The 17,449-nt window shown below is 39.3% G+C and overlaps 1 protein-coding gene across 1 annotated transcript; it reads left to right on the top strand.

Moving 5' to 3' along the window:
• The first annotated feature begins 11,716 nt into the window (after positions 1 to 11,716).
• Positions 11,717 to 13,081, top strand: LOC114523105 (carbonyl reductase [NADPH] 1-like). Its single transcript, XM_028543946.1, has one exon. It carries the CDS (start codon positions 11,801 to 11,803, stop codon positions 12,632 to 12,634), a length of 834 nt encoding a protein of 277 aa, XP_028399747.1. The 5' UTR covers positions 11,717 to 11,800; the 3' UTR covers positions 12,635 to 13,081.
• The last annotated feature ends 4,368 nt before the right edge of the window (positions 13,082 to 17,449 follow it).

Below are 17,449 nucleotides of genomic sequence, written 5' to 3' on the forward strand. Positions count from 1 at the left end.
CATCTTATGATAGCCATATATGGTATAGCCATTTATGGCGCAGTCGAGTTCCTTCAGCATCTAAACCACCACTCAGGAAGTTCTTTGAAGATACAACGCACACGTGATGCTATAGTGCATGCATGATTTGAAAAGCAAAACACACCTGCAGTTTGTAGATACATGGCCAGTTTCGTTTTAACCTATAAGCTGTAGCACTGTCTGTAATACGGTTTACAGACGAGTGCTTTATAAGTAAGTTGGTTTTTCTCAGCTTTAGCTTATTGGCTATACCATTACGAAATAACATACAAGTCAGTCAGTGAAGAAACTTTATGTATACAATAGTACAGTATGCGACTAATTTCAATATATTTGCATGGAGTAACACATATAAACAGCTCGTATATACATGGTTTGTCCTGACACACTGAGTTGCATGCCATTGTTCGTACTTCAGTTGCTCAATTTCGCAGAACTATAGTGCTGTCTAATACTGACAGTAGCTATGTGTCCATCCATATTTAGCAAAATACTCTCGAGTCAGTTGACTGCATGTGCATTTGAGACCGTGAGTCTGTGAGGTGGGAGGTATTACTCTTGTATTAATATCGTGGAAAAATACTTTATCACACAGTGTATTAGGATAGTGCAATTGCGAGGACCGCACGCGTGTTTCGAGCGATCGCGCCAAATTCAGTCACGTGACTTGGGGAAAGAGAACAAAAGAGAAGTCCGCCATTATTCAAGATAGAGATACAAAACAGTGTTTTACCGACTTATTTAAACATCAAGCGGCTTCTTTTGACTTTATTGTTTGTTGAAGTTTGGATCAACATTAAGTTTGTATGATTTAATTGTAAGAAGCAAGATTTTTGAATATATTTTGTATGTTTACGTATATGACATGTCGTGTTGAAACCTGTTTCTGTGCGCTTTATCAATTTTGACTATGAATTATACCGCATCCCGGTACAGTAAAACACTGCTTAATCGTTGACGAACGCTTTGGCAATTGGTTGTTTGTGCTTGTGAAGAAGAGACATTGGAATTTGTTTGGCAAATTTATAAAACGTCGCTTGAAGACTACGCACTATAAACAACGATAAAATGGACGAAGTTGAAACCAAGAAACAAGAACGTAGTAAGTCAAAAATGGCTGTTACACGTACATCACGAAGACTTATCGATGCAGCCCACAGAGACGTCGATTTCGAGACGTTGAAAGGTTTTATCATGGAACTTGAAAAGGTATATGATGATTTTTGTGTTATTACTGAAGAGTATGAGTTACTAGTTTCCGAGAAAAGTTTGCTGAACACCGTGTGGTTAATGGGGACGACCTTGCTACTTATAATGCAAAACGTTAAACAAACATATGAAGAAGCGCGAGATGTTTATGTTAAAATAAAGGCTGAGAATGACAAGTCTAAGCAGAATTTAGCAATGGTACCCCTCATGACAGCCCTAAGGAGAGACATGAACAGATTACAAGATATAATTTCAGCTGTTGATGACAGTTTATCACAAGAAACCCCTAGTTCAGAAGGTTTACAAATGGACAGGATTGACATGGAGACTTTATTAAATGAAATGTGTGATAAAATAGACAAACTAACTATTATTCAGCCAGACACTTACATGCTGAATGATGTGGAGACAATAATGGGCACTGCGTATAATAAAATAAGGAAGGTAAACCTTCACTTGAAAAGGAACCAGGTTCCTAAAGCGCAAGTGATTGTATCAAGAGATGATGAGTGCCCAACAAACACAAAAGGTATGTCAACTAGTTTAACAACCCTCGTGACTGGGGAAGTTCAAACCCTAGCAAATGGTCCTACTTTGGAGTCAGTTGGGCCCACCTCTTTGAATATTCTCCCTAATAATCCTGCATCGGGCACACAATCCGTGAAAACTGCTCTTGGTGTTGGCCCCATAATGAGTATTACACCCATTTCTAGTAATAGTTCCACCATTGTACCCCCCCTAAGTCCACCAGTCAGTCAGATGTCCAGTTCCACCGTTGTACAACCCCTAAGTCCACCAGTCGGTCAGATGTCCAGTTCCACCTTTGTACCCCCCCTAAACTCACCTATTGGTCAGATGGCAAGCTCTGCCTTCGTGACTGCACCCCATCATTATAGTAGTGTACATACCACCCCAGAAGTAACAAACCCTCCCTATAGTTTACCGACTAACTCTAGATCAGAATTAAACCCACCGCTACAAAATTGTGTATCTGGAACTTATCCCTGGTATTATAATACAACATCAGTTGGGTCTCTTGTTCCTTCACATGCAGCAACCATAGCGCCACAGAATGAGTCACGGCAATCTCACCCAATTGGGTCACCTTTAATCAATAACGCTAACATAAGTTTGAAGAAAACTTCCTTACCAACGTTCAGTGGTTTGAGAAAAGATTGGCCTGAATTTAAGGCTGTGTGGAAACAACTAGCAGAGTCAGTATATTTCAATAAGACCGCTTTGGCTCATGAACTAAAGAGGTCAGTCAAGGGAGAAGCCAGTCAACGAATACGTTCGGTATATATAACCCGGCCAGAAGCATATGATACAATGTGGAAGAAGTTGGAAGCCCACTACGATGATGCGAGTGCAAGTGTACAAGCGGCACTAACCGGCTTACAGCATTTAAAGCCTGTAGAGAGTGAGGATTATAGAGCCCTAATAGACTTGGTGGATGACGTGGAAGCGGCCTACTGTCAGCTCCAAGAACTCAATCATTTAGACATTTTGACAATGAGAGATGTGGACCACATCAGCAAGTTTCTACCAAGCCATGTCAGAGTCGAATGGATTCGCAAGTATCAAGATATGCCAGCTGTTGAGAAGGTAAACCCCTTCCCACACTTCATGAAATTCATAGAGCGAGAACGTGAAGCTGTTGCCAGATTAGCTGAGAGTCAACCTACTAAGAAGAGATTACCATTCTTTGATAAATCAAGAGCAAAAGGACAGCTTCATCAGATCAATGCTGGCAGCCGAGGAGGAAAGTTCTATAAGTGCGCCTTTCCTGCACACAGAAAGGACCATATTAACCACAAAACTAGTGATTGCAATGAATTCAGAAAGCTGGAAGTGTCTGGTAAACAAGGAAGATATGAACTCTTGAAGCAAATAAATGCCTGTTTCAAGTGCTTCGGCAACCACAAGAGACAAGACTGCCCCAAGACCGATCCTTGCTCATCATGCGGAAGTAAGTCACATCACCAACTATTGTGCAAGCCAAAGAAACCCCCAATTATCCCACCAGAGCAACCGGAGGTAGAGAAAGACAAACACGAAGAGAAAGAAAGCAACGTGGTACAAAGTGACACCCTAGCCCTTTATCCCATTTACCAGACTACTGTTGTTGAAAGTGGCAAGTCTGTGAGTGTCTTCTGTGATGGAGGGTCAAATTCAAGTTACATTACTCATCGTGCGGCAGATAAGGTCGGAGCTAAAGTGGTACGGAAGTTAACTCTCGACATAACTACTATGGGCAATGTAGAAAAAACCTACAGCACACGCGAGTACCAGTTTACAATGAGAACTCGTACCGGTAGGAAGGTTACAGTCAATGCATTCGGCATGGAAAGAATAACGGGCCCAGTGAGCAAGCTCAACCCAGACGTATTGGCCAAATTGTTTCCTGATCACGACCCAGAGTCCCTTCAAAGGAAGTCCGAACATATTGACGTGTTACTTGGGTGTGACTATTTCGGACTTCACCCAAAGAATGAAGAAGCACGGTGTGGTGCAAACCTAAGCATAATGAGTGGCGAACTAGGAATTTGCCTGCAAGGAACACACCCAGATCTTAGTGAAGAAACGTACCACGACACGAACTTGGCGAAAACGATCCATGATGTTCGACACAAAGCTGAAACGTATTCGGCCTGCCTTGGAACTCATCCAGAATTCACTCGTCAAGGATTGTCACCCCAAATTATAGAGGGGAACACCGAAGCTCATCATAGCATGTGCAACGTCGCCAGGTTAAAGATCGACCGAGGAGGAGACAGCCAGATAGAGAATTTTATCCGAGGCGAAGAATTAGGCACCGAGACGTCTCCTCGCTGTGGCGGTTGCCGTTGCAACAAATGTCCAAGTGTCGGTCATACTTATTCATTCAAAGAGGAACAAGAGTTAAAGATGATTCAGGACAACTTGGAGTACGATGAGCAGAAACGTTGTTGGATAACAAGCTATCCCTGGTTAGTTAACCCAAGCAGTCTTCCTGATAACTACAGTGCTGCTTTAGCCACACTGCGAAACACCGAACGAACTTTGTCTCGAGACAGTAAATGGGCTGAAACCTACAAAGTTCAAATGAAAGATATGGAGGACCGTCAAGTCGCTCGTAAGTTATCTCCACAAGAACTGAAAGAATGGAAAGGACCTATATTCTATATTGCACACCTGGCTGTAGTCAACCCTCGTTCGAATTCAACTCCTGTACGCATCGTCTTCAATTCTAGTCAAAGCTATCGTGGAGTGTCGCTGAATTCCTGCCTGGCCAAGGGTCCGGATGCTTACATCAATAACTTGATTGGAATCCTACTACGATGGAGAGAGGAGTATGTAGCCTTTGTTGGAGACTTGAAGAAGATGTTTAATTCTGTCCACCTAAAGTCATTGGAGCAACATTGTCATCGGTTTCTTTGGCGAGACATGGACACTGAACGTGAACCAGACGTTTATGTGATGGAACGAGTCAACATGGGCGATTCACCAGCGCCGGCTATTAGCACAGAAGCGGTTTATAAGACTGCGAATTTATTTCAGGAAGACAGCCCAGAGGCTGCTGTGATGCTGAAGAAGTCCAGCTATGTAGATGACCTAATTGATTCCCGTTCCAAGAAACAGGATGCTCTGAAACTTGCTTTCGAAGCAGAAAATGCTTGCCAAAGGAGGCTTCACAGTCAAGTGCTGGCAGTTTAGTGGCGAAGAGAAAACTCGTTCTGGTAAAGAACTGCAACAGACTGTGGCGCAGGAGAAAAAGTCGAACGATGTTGAGCGTCCGTTGCTGAAGGGAAATGATGCAAGCCTTCGCATCCTTGGTGTCGGATGGAAACCAAAGGAAGATGTCATCGTTTTTGACGTTACCCTCAATTTCAGTCAAAAGAGACGCGGAGTACGCATCGGACCCAACTTGATGATCAATGATCTACCTGAAGCTTTACCGGATATCCTAACCAAACGAATTGTCCTTCAACAGGTGATGAAAATTTACGACCCTCTTGGTTTGATCTGTCCTTTCACCCTCATCGGAAAAATTTATCTGCGAGAAACATGGTCCCGCAACCTGGGATGGGACGACCAACTCCCTTCTGATCTTCGTACCAAATGGGTAAAGTTTTTTGTCTCCTTGTTCGAGTTGGAAAAGTTGAATTATCAACGGTGCCTTCGACCGCCCGAAGCCGTGGGCAATCCTTGGCTTGTTATACTCAGTGATGGCAGCAACATCGCCTATGGGTTCGTAGCATACATCCGTTGGGTGTTAGTCAATGGTAACGTTTGGTGTCGGTTGATAATGGCAAAGAGTCGCGTTGCCCCCGTAAACAAGCTTTCGACACCTCAGATGGAACTGAACGCTGCGGTACTATCAAAGAGAGGGAGAAAGATTATCGAAAGAGAAATGCGGTTCCAGTTCGAGCGAGTCTTACAGATCGTTGACTCCGAGACTGTCCTTAATATGATTAACAAGACAAGCACAAGATTCAAAGTTTATGAAGGTGTCAGATTAGGAGAAATACAAGCTGCTACTGATGGTGACATGGGTTGCTGGGCGTGGATATCGGGCAAGGATAACACTGCAGACTGGTTAACAAGAGGACGATCTCCGGAAGAAATTAATGAAGAATCAGAATGGTGGAACGGTCCCACAATACTTTATCAACCTATAGAAGAATGGGGTCTAAAGTTCGGTTCTCAGAAGGAAGAGTGCCTCCCTGGAGAGAAGATGATTCACAGTGCATCAACCGCGGTTGCCAACCCTCCTCTGCTCAACTATGAAAGATTCAGCGACATCAATCGAGCTATATGGGTCATTGCAAGAATTTTGGCCATGCTACAGAGCAAGTCCTTCCGTGGCGGTAAGACGATGTCAGTATCAGTGCAACTATTGAGAGATGCAGAGAATTTCATCGTAAAAGACGTGCAGAAGACAATGCGAAAAGAGTTAGTTAAAACAGATCACAAAGGGAGGAAAGGAGGACGTTATGCTTCACTCAGTCCTGTCTACAGTGAAAGCGGATTATGCTTAATAGGAGAACGTCTGAAACAATGCAACCCCATGACTCTGGATTCATCTCCACAGAAGCTATTACCCTCTTCACATCGAGTCACTCGTCTTTTGATGCAAAGAGCACACCAGCACGGACATCGTGGACGCGACGCCACTCTTGCGAAATTCCGTGAGAAGTATTGGGTCCCCCAAGGTAGTAAGCTAGCTCGAAAGGTCACGCAGAATTGTCAGCTTTGTAAATTACGACAAGCAAAGCTACTTCGGCAAGTGATGGGTCAACTTCCAGAAGAGCGACTGAATCCAAGTCCACCATTCACACACGTCATGCTTGATATGTTTGGTCCTTACGTTGTGAAGGGAGAAGTCCAGAAGCGCGTAAGTGGAAAGGCATATGGTGTCATTTTCACAGATCTGGTGATTGGAGCGGTACATATTGAAGCAGTATATGGCTATGACACACAATCGTTTCTAATGGCATTGAGTAGATTCGCTTGCATCCATGGATGGCCCGCGACCATATACAGCGACCCAGGTTCTCAGCTAGTCGGTGCCGACCGAGAATTAAAAGAAGCTTGGAAAAGTATTGATCGTGATGCGCTGCATACAAACGGTGTTCAAAATGGACTAACCTGGCTATTCGGTCCTGCGGACAGTCCGTGGAATCAAGGAAAAGTCGAAGCATTAGTCAAAGCGGCCAAAAGAGCAATTCATTTTGCGGTTCACAACAAGCGTCTCACCGTATCGGAATTTCTCACGATTTGCTACGAAGTGGCCAACCTGCTCAACGAACGTCCTATTGGCACGCTGCCCGGAGCAGACTCAAACCTGAATATTCTTACACCGAATACTCTCTTGTTGGGTCGTGCCTGTGCGAAGAATCCTGGAAATTGGCAGCCTACCCGAGAACCTATCACCAAGCGCTATCATTTTGTACAAGCAGTCGTAAGCGAATTCTGGGCCAAATGGATCGAGTTGTGTGCCCCCGCGTTAGTGACCAGATACAAGTGGACCGAGCCCTCTCGAAACCTCCAACCAGGAGATATAGTTCTTATAGCTGATAAAAGCCCAATAAAGGGAGATTACCGATTAGGAATGATCCACGAAGTATTTCCTGGCAAAGACGGTAAGGTGCGAAGAGCGTTGGTTAAGTACAAGAATTATAAAGTTGGCAAAAGGAATCATGAGTATACAGGGTGCGAAGAAGTGATTGTTTCTCGTAGTGTTCATCGTTTAGCCCTTTTGGTGCCAGTGGAATACGATCAAGAAAAACACGACGAAGACTAATCAAAAAACGACTCTGATTGAGTTCATTAAAACTCTGAACCACTAAGCAGGAACTTTAGACAGCATGACATTAGTTTACATTTTGTTATTTTGTTAATGCGATCGCGTCGACCCTCACCCTCCCGGTGTATTAGGATAGTGCAATTGCGAGGACCGCACGCGTGTTTCGAGCGATCGCGCCAAATTCAGTCACGTGACTTGGGGAAAGAGAACAAAAGAGAAGTCCGCCATTATTCAAGATAGAGATACAAAACAGTGTTTTACCGACTTATTTAAACATCAAGCGGCTTCTTTTGACTTTATTGTTTGTTGAAGTTTGGATCAACATTAAGTTTGTATGATTTAATTGTAAGAAGCAAGATTTTTGAATATATTTTGTATGTTTACGTATATGACATGTCGTGTTGAAACCTGTTTCTGTGCGCTTTATCAATTTTGACTATGAATTATACCGCATCCCGGTACACACAGTTACATTTATAACAGGCATATTATATAATTGTCATGCAGGTTGCCGTAAGAATATACGCGCCATTACGTTGTCCAGAAGACGATGCACATTTAGTGAGGACGTTCATTCCAAAACTTGTCCGTAGAATGCATGGTTGAGCATGCAGCTACCACGCAAATTTACAATACAACAATGATTTTAGTATAACAAATGTAGAGAGCTTCAAATTTCACTATGGCTCCCGCTACGGCTTAACGAGATTCGTCATTTTGGCGGGAAACGTACGTTGTATGCATACGCCACCTCGTGCCGGCAGGATAAACCTTGGCGACTGACTACCATAGTAAACGCGTGTTTATATTATTAAGTGTTTTGAAAATATTTATATCAATGTTTATAATTGCTAAAATGCACGTAAGCGCAGCAATGGTCGTGAAAAACAGCTCTACTTTTTCGAAGAAAAATGAAGAAAATATCAACTCGTATATTGCTTTTTAAAACTTTTAGTAAGGATACGGAGTTTTCTGCAATTCGTTATCTTTGTGTATGACTATTGTATGCCGTTGTGTATGACTATGTAACTGGGTAGTCTTGAACCTACGGTTTCTGTATCAGGTTTCGTTTTGTTCAAGTTTGATCTTAATTTTTATTAGATACGAGTTCGGACACACACAGTAAAAACATTATATTATCATGCATTCATATGACATTAGCTACAATATACAACTATTTAATCTAACAATGCATTCTTCATAATAACATGTATAAAACTTCCGAAGTCGCTGAAAGCTTATCCTGTTTGGCTTCGCTAATGTTTACGACTATTGAGAACTGATGCAGGCGTTGTTGCTCCTAACGCGCCACATCTCGAGTGTAAATATTAGCAAAATAACCATGGGCATGCATTTCACATTTGCTGAGATGGATTCGTCAGTATATAAGATTCAATAACACTCGAAAACACAAAAGGAATTCTGCGGGAGGTCCTTTAGAAACTCCCGCATCTTTAAATTAACAATTTGTTCAAACCTCCCACTCCATACTAACGATTTCCTAGAGGGCTCAGAAAGCCAAGCTGAGATTAACAACAGATGCTCCACACATGCTCAAGTTCCAAGCGATTGTTGCTACTCAAGGCGAAGTGTGTCCCCGTGAAAAATCCTTATATTAATGCATATCTGTGCAAACGATGATGTGCTCTTGGCAAATGTATATTCCAATTAGATGAATATTATAATATAGTACGTCTATCGTATAACCTTTCTTAGCTGACGTTTATTTTGTCTAAAATCACGCTTGTATTTTGTGTTGGTATCCAAATGTTAGTCAAAATGAACCTGACCAATGTCAATGGTCAGAGTTGGTGTTAGAAGCCTGACACTAGCTCGCACGTTCAGCAGAACTGTTATCGACAGGTGTTTTCAGTTTTCCGACAACCGTATGCATGGTTATACTTCACAGCGGATATAATACGTGCAAGCATATCTTCCAAGCTCATTTTTTGCCATGTTTCGATTTTGTCAGTATAGCGTCAAATAATTATGCATTGTATATTCAAGAGAGATCCTGGTGATTTTGATGCTGAAGGAACTGGACGGCATACTCTGTATATTCCCTATATGGCTATCTCGTAGGTCAATACCTGCCTGGATAATTGTAAGGTACTTATATGTTGTATGATTTCGACTCTTTATACACCCACAACATTTGATGCACAACTATAAGCCTACCGTTAACGACCCACCTTTTGCAAACTTAATTCACAATTTACACTACTAGCAGGGTCTGAACACATTGAAGTTAAAGGAAGGAAGCCTCGACTTCTCTCTCATTTATGATTGTAAACATTCCTTCGATTGTAAACATATCCGAAATCTACATGCTATCACTGAATATAACCAACACGGAAATTTAGGGAAATTATATGCAGTCATACATTTGAGAATTTTTCAAAATTTAATTTCTTTAGCTGGAAAAAAAAATAAAACCCCTTAGCTTGCCATATAGGGTTATAAAGTCGATATTTTCCAAATTTCATGCAAACACTAGCATGATAGTAACTATATATATATACATACAATGCAATCCTGAATCGTTGGGCTAGCTACGCGATTTTACGCAAAGAGAAGAAGAGGTTACAGGTCTTTACAGTTCTACAATTTAGGCACTCGCCACTCAGTGTTTACTTTTACCATTGATAAAATGAATGCGCCATGTGACTAGTTTCTTTACAAGGTATTAAGCATGTAAGATTTCTAAAAGTTTAAATCTAGTTTGACGAGATTGCAACGGAGAGACGAGGAGATCCGCTTTTTGTTGCATGCTTATCTGTTACTGCTAAGTTACGATATACGTAATATGTTTATACTGCTCATGACGTGGCTTATTTTGGGTTGTGAGAAAGTTTGCTTCTAAACTTGTAATTCGTCAGTGGAATGCCTGGTTAAGCAGCGAACACGTCAACTGAATAATTTTAAAGCCGGTTGTTATAACATGACCAAATTGTGGAAATTTGAGATCGACCTAATATTCTTTTTACGATCTAAATTTCCACAAGTATGGCATGAGCGCGGTAGATGGTATAATACGTGGTGTATAGGTATACTAACTATATGATACCGTTTCCTTCAGCATAAAAACCAGTCACCGTGCGATATAAACAATATATGTCGATTTCTATACACGTCATATACCCTATATAAGCTGTCTATCAATTTCTGCCTAGTCGGTGGAAAGTCCATAGACCCAAGTCTGTCCTCCGTTTCACGGTAGTTTTATACGGGCCTCAGAATATTCTGATATTTTTCTCTTGCAGTTAAACCACGCAATATGGAATTTGAAAGTGCATGTGATTTCAGTAATTTGGTCAATTATCTATGGTAGTTATTTAAATGTATACAAACTTAAACATAGAACCAAGTCCGGTTGATTGTAGATAGATGACAAAACTGAAGTGCATCGAATTTGCGAGTGCATGTAGTTTGGTTTACTTTGGAAAGAAAGCTGAAATACTGAATTAGAACACAACACGAATTTCTAGGAAAGTAAACTCAACAAGTCTCCTCAGTGTAGTCAGGCATAGACTGATCCATAAAATGAAATGAAGCAACCATTTTAACGAACGATATATATATATATATATATATATATATATATATATATTTAATATATATAATTATATATATATACTCAGATAATTAGTAATTTTAAGATTTTAAATAATAATATATATATATATATATATATATATATATATATATATATATATACATATATATAATATATATATATTATATATATATATTATATATATACTCAGATAATTAGTAATTTTAAGATTATAATAATAACATATATATATATATATATATATATATATATATATATATATATATATATATATATATATATATATATATATATATATATATAATACATATATATAATATATATATATATATATATAATATTATATATATATATATATATACATATATATATACATATATATAATATATAAACGCCCGTATTCACTACGACAGCGATGGATATTAATTTTTGCAGATTTCAGCAGATTTTATATCTTGTATATTCACCGCTAGAGTTCGAAATCGCGAAAATTAAATCTAGCAAAATGTGACTCTGACAAACTTGCGAAATTAAATACGCGTGAAATGGATCCTCACGTGGATCGCGCGAGTGGTCTTCGTGATTGCGTCATTTGCGTGGCGTGCATTCTATTGCAAAAATTCATCTGGGAAATTCCAATACAGGTAGAGAGGCCCCCAGTTTGGAAGTAAAATAGATTTTAAACCGGTTTAGAGCTTGCAAAAATGTCTGCTAGTCGTGTTGCAGTTGTCACAGGCGGAAATAAAGGCATCGGTTATGAGATAGTGAAAGAATTATGCTCGAAATTTGCAGGGATTGTTTACTTGACCGCTCGAGACAAGGATCGCGGTTTGGCTGCTTGCGAGAGGTTGGTGATGGAAGGCTGTAAAAACCCTCCTAAATTTCATCAACTCGACATCGCCAGCGAAGAAAGCGTCGAGAAATTCCGAGATCACATCAAGGAAACCTACCAGGGGTTGGATGTCCTCGTCAATAACGCGGGAATGGCCTACAAGAAGAAATCAACTGCCCCTTTTGCAGAACAGGCAGAAAATACAATCAAGGTAAATTTCTTGGGGACCTTGAATCTTTGCAAGAGTCTATTCCCGTTGCTGAAGCCACATGCAAGGGTAGTGAATGTGGCATCCATGGCAGGGATGCTGCGTAGAATCACAACCGAATCTTTGAAAGATGAGTTAACACGGCCAGATATCACAGAATCTGAGCTGGTTGGTTTGATTCAGCAGTTTGTTGATGCTACCAAGGCGGGTGACCATGAGTCCAAAGGATGGCCAACTCAAAGCTATGCTGTTTCCAAGTTAGCTTTAAACATCCTCACCACAATTCAAGCAAGAGATCGTCCTTATGATAAAGACACAGATGTGCTGATAAATTCTTGCTGTCCTGGATGGTGTAGAACTGACATGGCAGGTCCAAATGCGACAAAGTCCGCAGCCGAAGGTGCAGAAACACCTGTCTTCCTTGCCCTTATTCCACCACGATCAGAGCAACCCCATGGAAAGTTTTATTTTGAGCTAAAGGAGATATCCTGGAAATAGACAGTTTTCGGCAGTTGATATAACTAATTTTATATAATTTATATTCTATCTGTGATTCAATCAACTACCTGTAATTTTTCCCTGATGAGTGAAATCATCCCCTCTTCAAAAGAGATTTACATATAGGCACATAACTTAGGCACCTACTTAGACTTAAAATTACTTATACTTAGAATTACTTTTACTTAGACATACAGCTTTTTAATTGTTATAAAAAATTACATGGATGAAATGGAGCTAAAATGGCCCCTTCTACTGTTTTTGATGTATTTCAAGTTTGGAAAGTTCAATTTTTTAAACAGCTTGAGTGGCAATGCTCTAGGATTTACCATTACTGTTTGTTTTTGAAATCTAGTAATTGCATATATATTGCCATATATAATGATTGCATTTACATTATATTTCATCCAGGATTTTCTAATAAATTTTAGCAACCTTGGTAATAAACATGGGGACCTTTTATATTCTTTTTGTATTTTTTTATCATTCATTGTTACATATCATTCAATATCATTCATTGTATTTTTATATCATTCATCGATCAGTTTGGGAATAAATACAGAAAATCTAGAAGCAATAGACCTTATCATATTGATTAGGAAAAGATTTTAGCTCTAAAATAAATATTATACACTTAATTAATGTATGCTCCCAAGGGAAACAAAACACTTAATGTACACTACCTTGGGAAAACAAAACTCACTATTTCCTGAGGTAGTGTACATTAAGTGTTTTGTTTTATAGGAACAAAAACACACATGTTACAGAACAATTTCATTTAAAAAAGAAACCCACTTCACTTTTAAAAATTTTATGAACAGTTTCATGAACTTTTTGGTGTTTCATTCTTTGAGGATAGAAAATGTTAAGTTCAATGTTTTAGCCAAAAAATCGCGAAATGTTCAGTGGTTGCAATCGGTAATGTGTTAAACTACTCATTTTCAACAGTGGCTTTAGAGTTTAGATGACAATTCGTGATATAGTAGGACACATTTTGCATAATTTATGTTAAATTAGAATGCAGTGTATTTCCCGCCTTTTTTGTTACCTTTATTGCTACGGCAAAATAACTTCAAGCCTAACTTTATTTTGTTCCGTATAATTATATGATGTCGATATCACATATCAAAATTCAAAACATATAAAATTTGGGCCATTTCTAAATCATGGAGAGTGATGGAGTTCTCCAATGTTCAACCTCGCAATGTTATGAGCAGAACCGATGCGCAGAAGCCGCTGTAAGCTGCCTTCAGTTAAGCCATTCGACTTGTTTTTTATTTTCCGGTAAAAATGTTATTTTAGGTATGTTGACACTTTCGAAAATACAGCGTGAAACTGAAACGTTTATAATATTTGGCCAGCGTCTGGCAGAAGCCAAAAATAGCTCGCTGTGAATGAGACCACTGTCAAATATTACTTTAAAAGAATTAACAAGACAAAGCCGAGAGAATTTGCATAAGATTAAACCGGAAAAGAGATTAGACCTCGCCTTGTATTGGTTTTGAAACTGTTAAGTTCATCAGATTTGATGTTGATGTTGATGTTCAGGATGTCAACATCAAACCGCACCAGAAACAGAGCTTCACGCTAGGGAGTAGGTTCAGTACGAAAGAGGTTAGACAACACCTGTTTTAACCACCAATGTTTTAAAATATTTACTTTCACATAGCATTTAGCTATTGAATACTACATACTACTGTGCTATATATAGATCAGTCATTCATCTAGCCAATCAGAGCACCGGAATCTGAGTAACATCACGGAAGCAAATGCAGTGGGTACTGGACATGAGTAATGCTCGATCCAGGTTCATTGATTACTTAGTTCGTCATGCTCTCAAAAGTAAAATAAAATAAAGATAGAGGCTTTAATTTTCAAGCGATCAGATTAAATTTTCATCGCTGTTTTAATTAAAAAGATAATGTAATATGGACCCAAATGTTTGGAAAGTCTGCCGCCTAAAATAGACCTGTCTTGAAATTGACCGGTTTCGAAATATTTCTGGTCACAGTGATGCTGATCCTAAGCGTCGTCATGTGTTTATTTTTGCCATTTGGACAGTTGTCACGTCAAAAATTTAGCTCGACATTTTGGCGGCAAACGGCTGACGGCTAAATTCGTTTCTACGTGCAATCACAGAATACCTATCAGGGGCCGGTTGTTCGAAAGGCGTTTAGCTTAAACGGTGGATAAGCCAAAGTTTAAAAATACTCTCATAGATCTTGTGAATGACTGAACCTGCATCTTATGCGTTTAATATGTACTTTCATTGAAAATTAAACTATTTACATCAAAATATTTCAGCTCAGTTGTTCAATAAATCGATAATTTTGTTTTCCATTTTGAACTTATCCACCGTTTAAGCTAAACGCCTTTCGAACAACCAGCCCCAGAAGTAGAACTCCTGTACTTTTTTCTAAGTGTGATTCGTCATGATTCGTCACTTAGCAAGTGCATTTTTTGAGGTAGTCACCCCCCTGCCAATACTAAAAATGGGCTGATTTTAGACATTGGCAGGGGGGTGACAGCCTCAAAAAAATGCACTTGCTAAGTGACGAATCATGGAATCACACTTACGAAAAAATAATATAGAGTTATTCTTCTGATTGACATGTTTTGTTGCACGTTTCCAAACCTACCATATTGTGTACACAATCACCAATGAAACGTTACATGGAATTCAAAAATTGATTTATCGATATATCTTAAAAAGTAAACCACTTAACTTATCATATATTTTTTAATTTTAATATTCTAATGTTTACAACTTCCGTCACGGACAACGTGAATCAAAACCCGTCAGTTTTTTTTTACCTTTTTGTGTCTTCGAAAAGTCAAAATTATCGGATGAAAGTCGATACGAGTTTGCCAGGTTCGACCTATATACCGCGATATATTTTCATATAGTCACAAACTACAGCGTAATAGTCAGCGAAAGCCAGTAAGTGTTGTTTTTTTGTCTTTCGTTCGCATAAAAGTTCGCTGCTAAGTGCTTGCTTTGTGCTTTTGCTCTTTAGGTTCAAGTGGTCTGAAATATTCAACAATCGAAGCCGTTTTGTTGAATTTTTTTAGCAGCTTTAAAGCTAGAGACTTGATGCTTTTATATGTCCGAAAAAGTCGCCTTTTGACAGACGATTTGTGAATAACAAGATTATTTTCACCAGACTTCATCCCATTGTCCAATGTTAATATCTCAATTTACATACGGATAAGAGTAACAATCGTTGTGAATTCAAAATTAAACACTCGTGCAGAGATCTATTCACGATTATCCCGACAGGAAAGCTTTTTTAAACAAAGCACAGCAAACATTAGCCAAAACCGCACCAAACACGCCTTGGTTAACGTGAATAAAGCGAAGACAAAGGAATTGGCCGCCATGAACATCAAACTCTTCTGAAACTCGACTACGACCGTAAATTACCCCGAAGAATTTTAAGTGTCTAAGTAATGAGTTTGGGTTTTGGTCGAGGGTCGAGGGTCGAGGGTAGTAAGTCGAGGGTCGAGAGTGAGGTCGAGGGTAAAGTCGAGGGTAAAGTCGAGGGTCAATTTTTATCGCATTTTACAATCGGCAAAGTCGAGGGTAAAGTCGAGGGTCGATTTTTATCGCATTTTACAATCGGCAAAGTCGAGGGTGAAGTCGAGGGTCAATTTTTATCGCATTTTGCAATCGGCAATTGTAAATGCCACATTATAAATGCACTATTGTAAATGCCACATTGGCCACTGTTTTGCAATAGCGCGTATCGAAATATATCAAACACACACTAACACAGGTCCGTTTATCTACATAAATACTCAAGAAACACCATCCTTGCTGATTTAAATCGAACTTCAATGTCTTAAGTAACGACACTGCACTGGCCGTGCACATTAAGACACCAAGGCCAACATCACTATTCACTATAACTCATCATGAATGCATGTGCGCGTGAAGTATTTTCGCATTGATGATAAAACCAGCTTTTGCCTATATATCTGTTAGCTTTCAATTTGTGTCTTGTGTCGACCTATTTTAATAATTCTACATTATTCTTGTGATTGCTTACAATTGAAATACATATTGTTCCATACTTACAATGATTATTGTAACTGGAGTTTCTTCCTTCAGTTCCTTGGAGGGTCCTGCGCCTGGGTCGTTTAATTGTTTTTCCTGTATGCGTTACACGCGAAAGAAATTTAGTGTCTGATTAGCACAGTGAGTCTATTTACATCTTCATGTTACGAAATGCGTATATATAATGTAATTTAGCATTGTTAAGAAATAGAAGGTCAATATAGATGAGGAAATTACTTGGGGAACATGTCACATAAAATGAAGTGTAAAGTAAATATTATTATGACCCGGAATCACAAAATTACTTTTCCTGTCATGAGGTGACAGCCCATGGGATTTCCTCCGAAACAATAGTATGTCGTACAAAGTACAAGTGTCACGACTTAAGAACATAAGTTCTAGGCGGATACTAGTTTATGTCAATCATGTCTTTGTTATACTTTGCTCGGTTAAGCACTTGAAGCCTTACGTCATTAAAAGCTTAATTCGATGAAATTATTAGTAAAATAGTTTATAAGTTACGGTTCACAGAGTAATAAGTTGATAATTGTACTTTAAGTTGATGATAAATATTTTAAGTTGTGAACAAGTTTTAACAGTGATCGATTAAGTAAAAGACCAACTTGACTAGTGCGTCACCGGCCTTAAGTAAACAAAGTATGAGAGCTGGACCGAGCTTCTAACGCCAACCCACACTTACAACCTACAACGCTGATTGGATTGTGTGAATCACATCACCTTGCACAGGGCGTCTTCAA

Source organism: Dendronephthya gigantea, unplaced genomic scaffold (genome assembly GCF_004324835.1).
Source record: "Dendronephthya gigantea isolate DGI-Jeju-01 unplaced genomic scaffold, DenGig_1.0 000026F, whole genome shotgun sequence".
In the NCBI taxonomy this organism is placed as follows: domain Eukaryota; kingdom Metazoa; phylum Cnidaria; class Anthozoa; order Malacalcyonacea; family Nephtheidae; genus Dendronephthya; species Dendronephthya gigantea.

Bases quoted from the DNA above. Each gene is read 5' to 3' on its own strand.
- LOC114523105 (XM_028543946.1), top strand. From the start codon at position 11,801: ATGTCTGCTAGTCGTGTTGCAGTTGTCACAGGCGGAAATAAAGGCATC.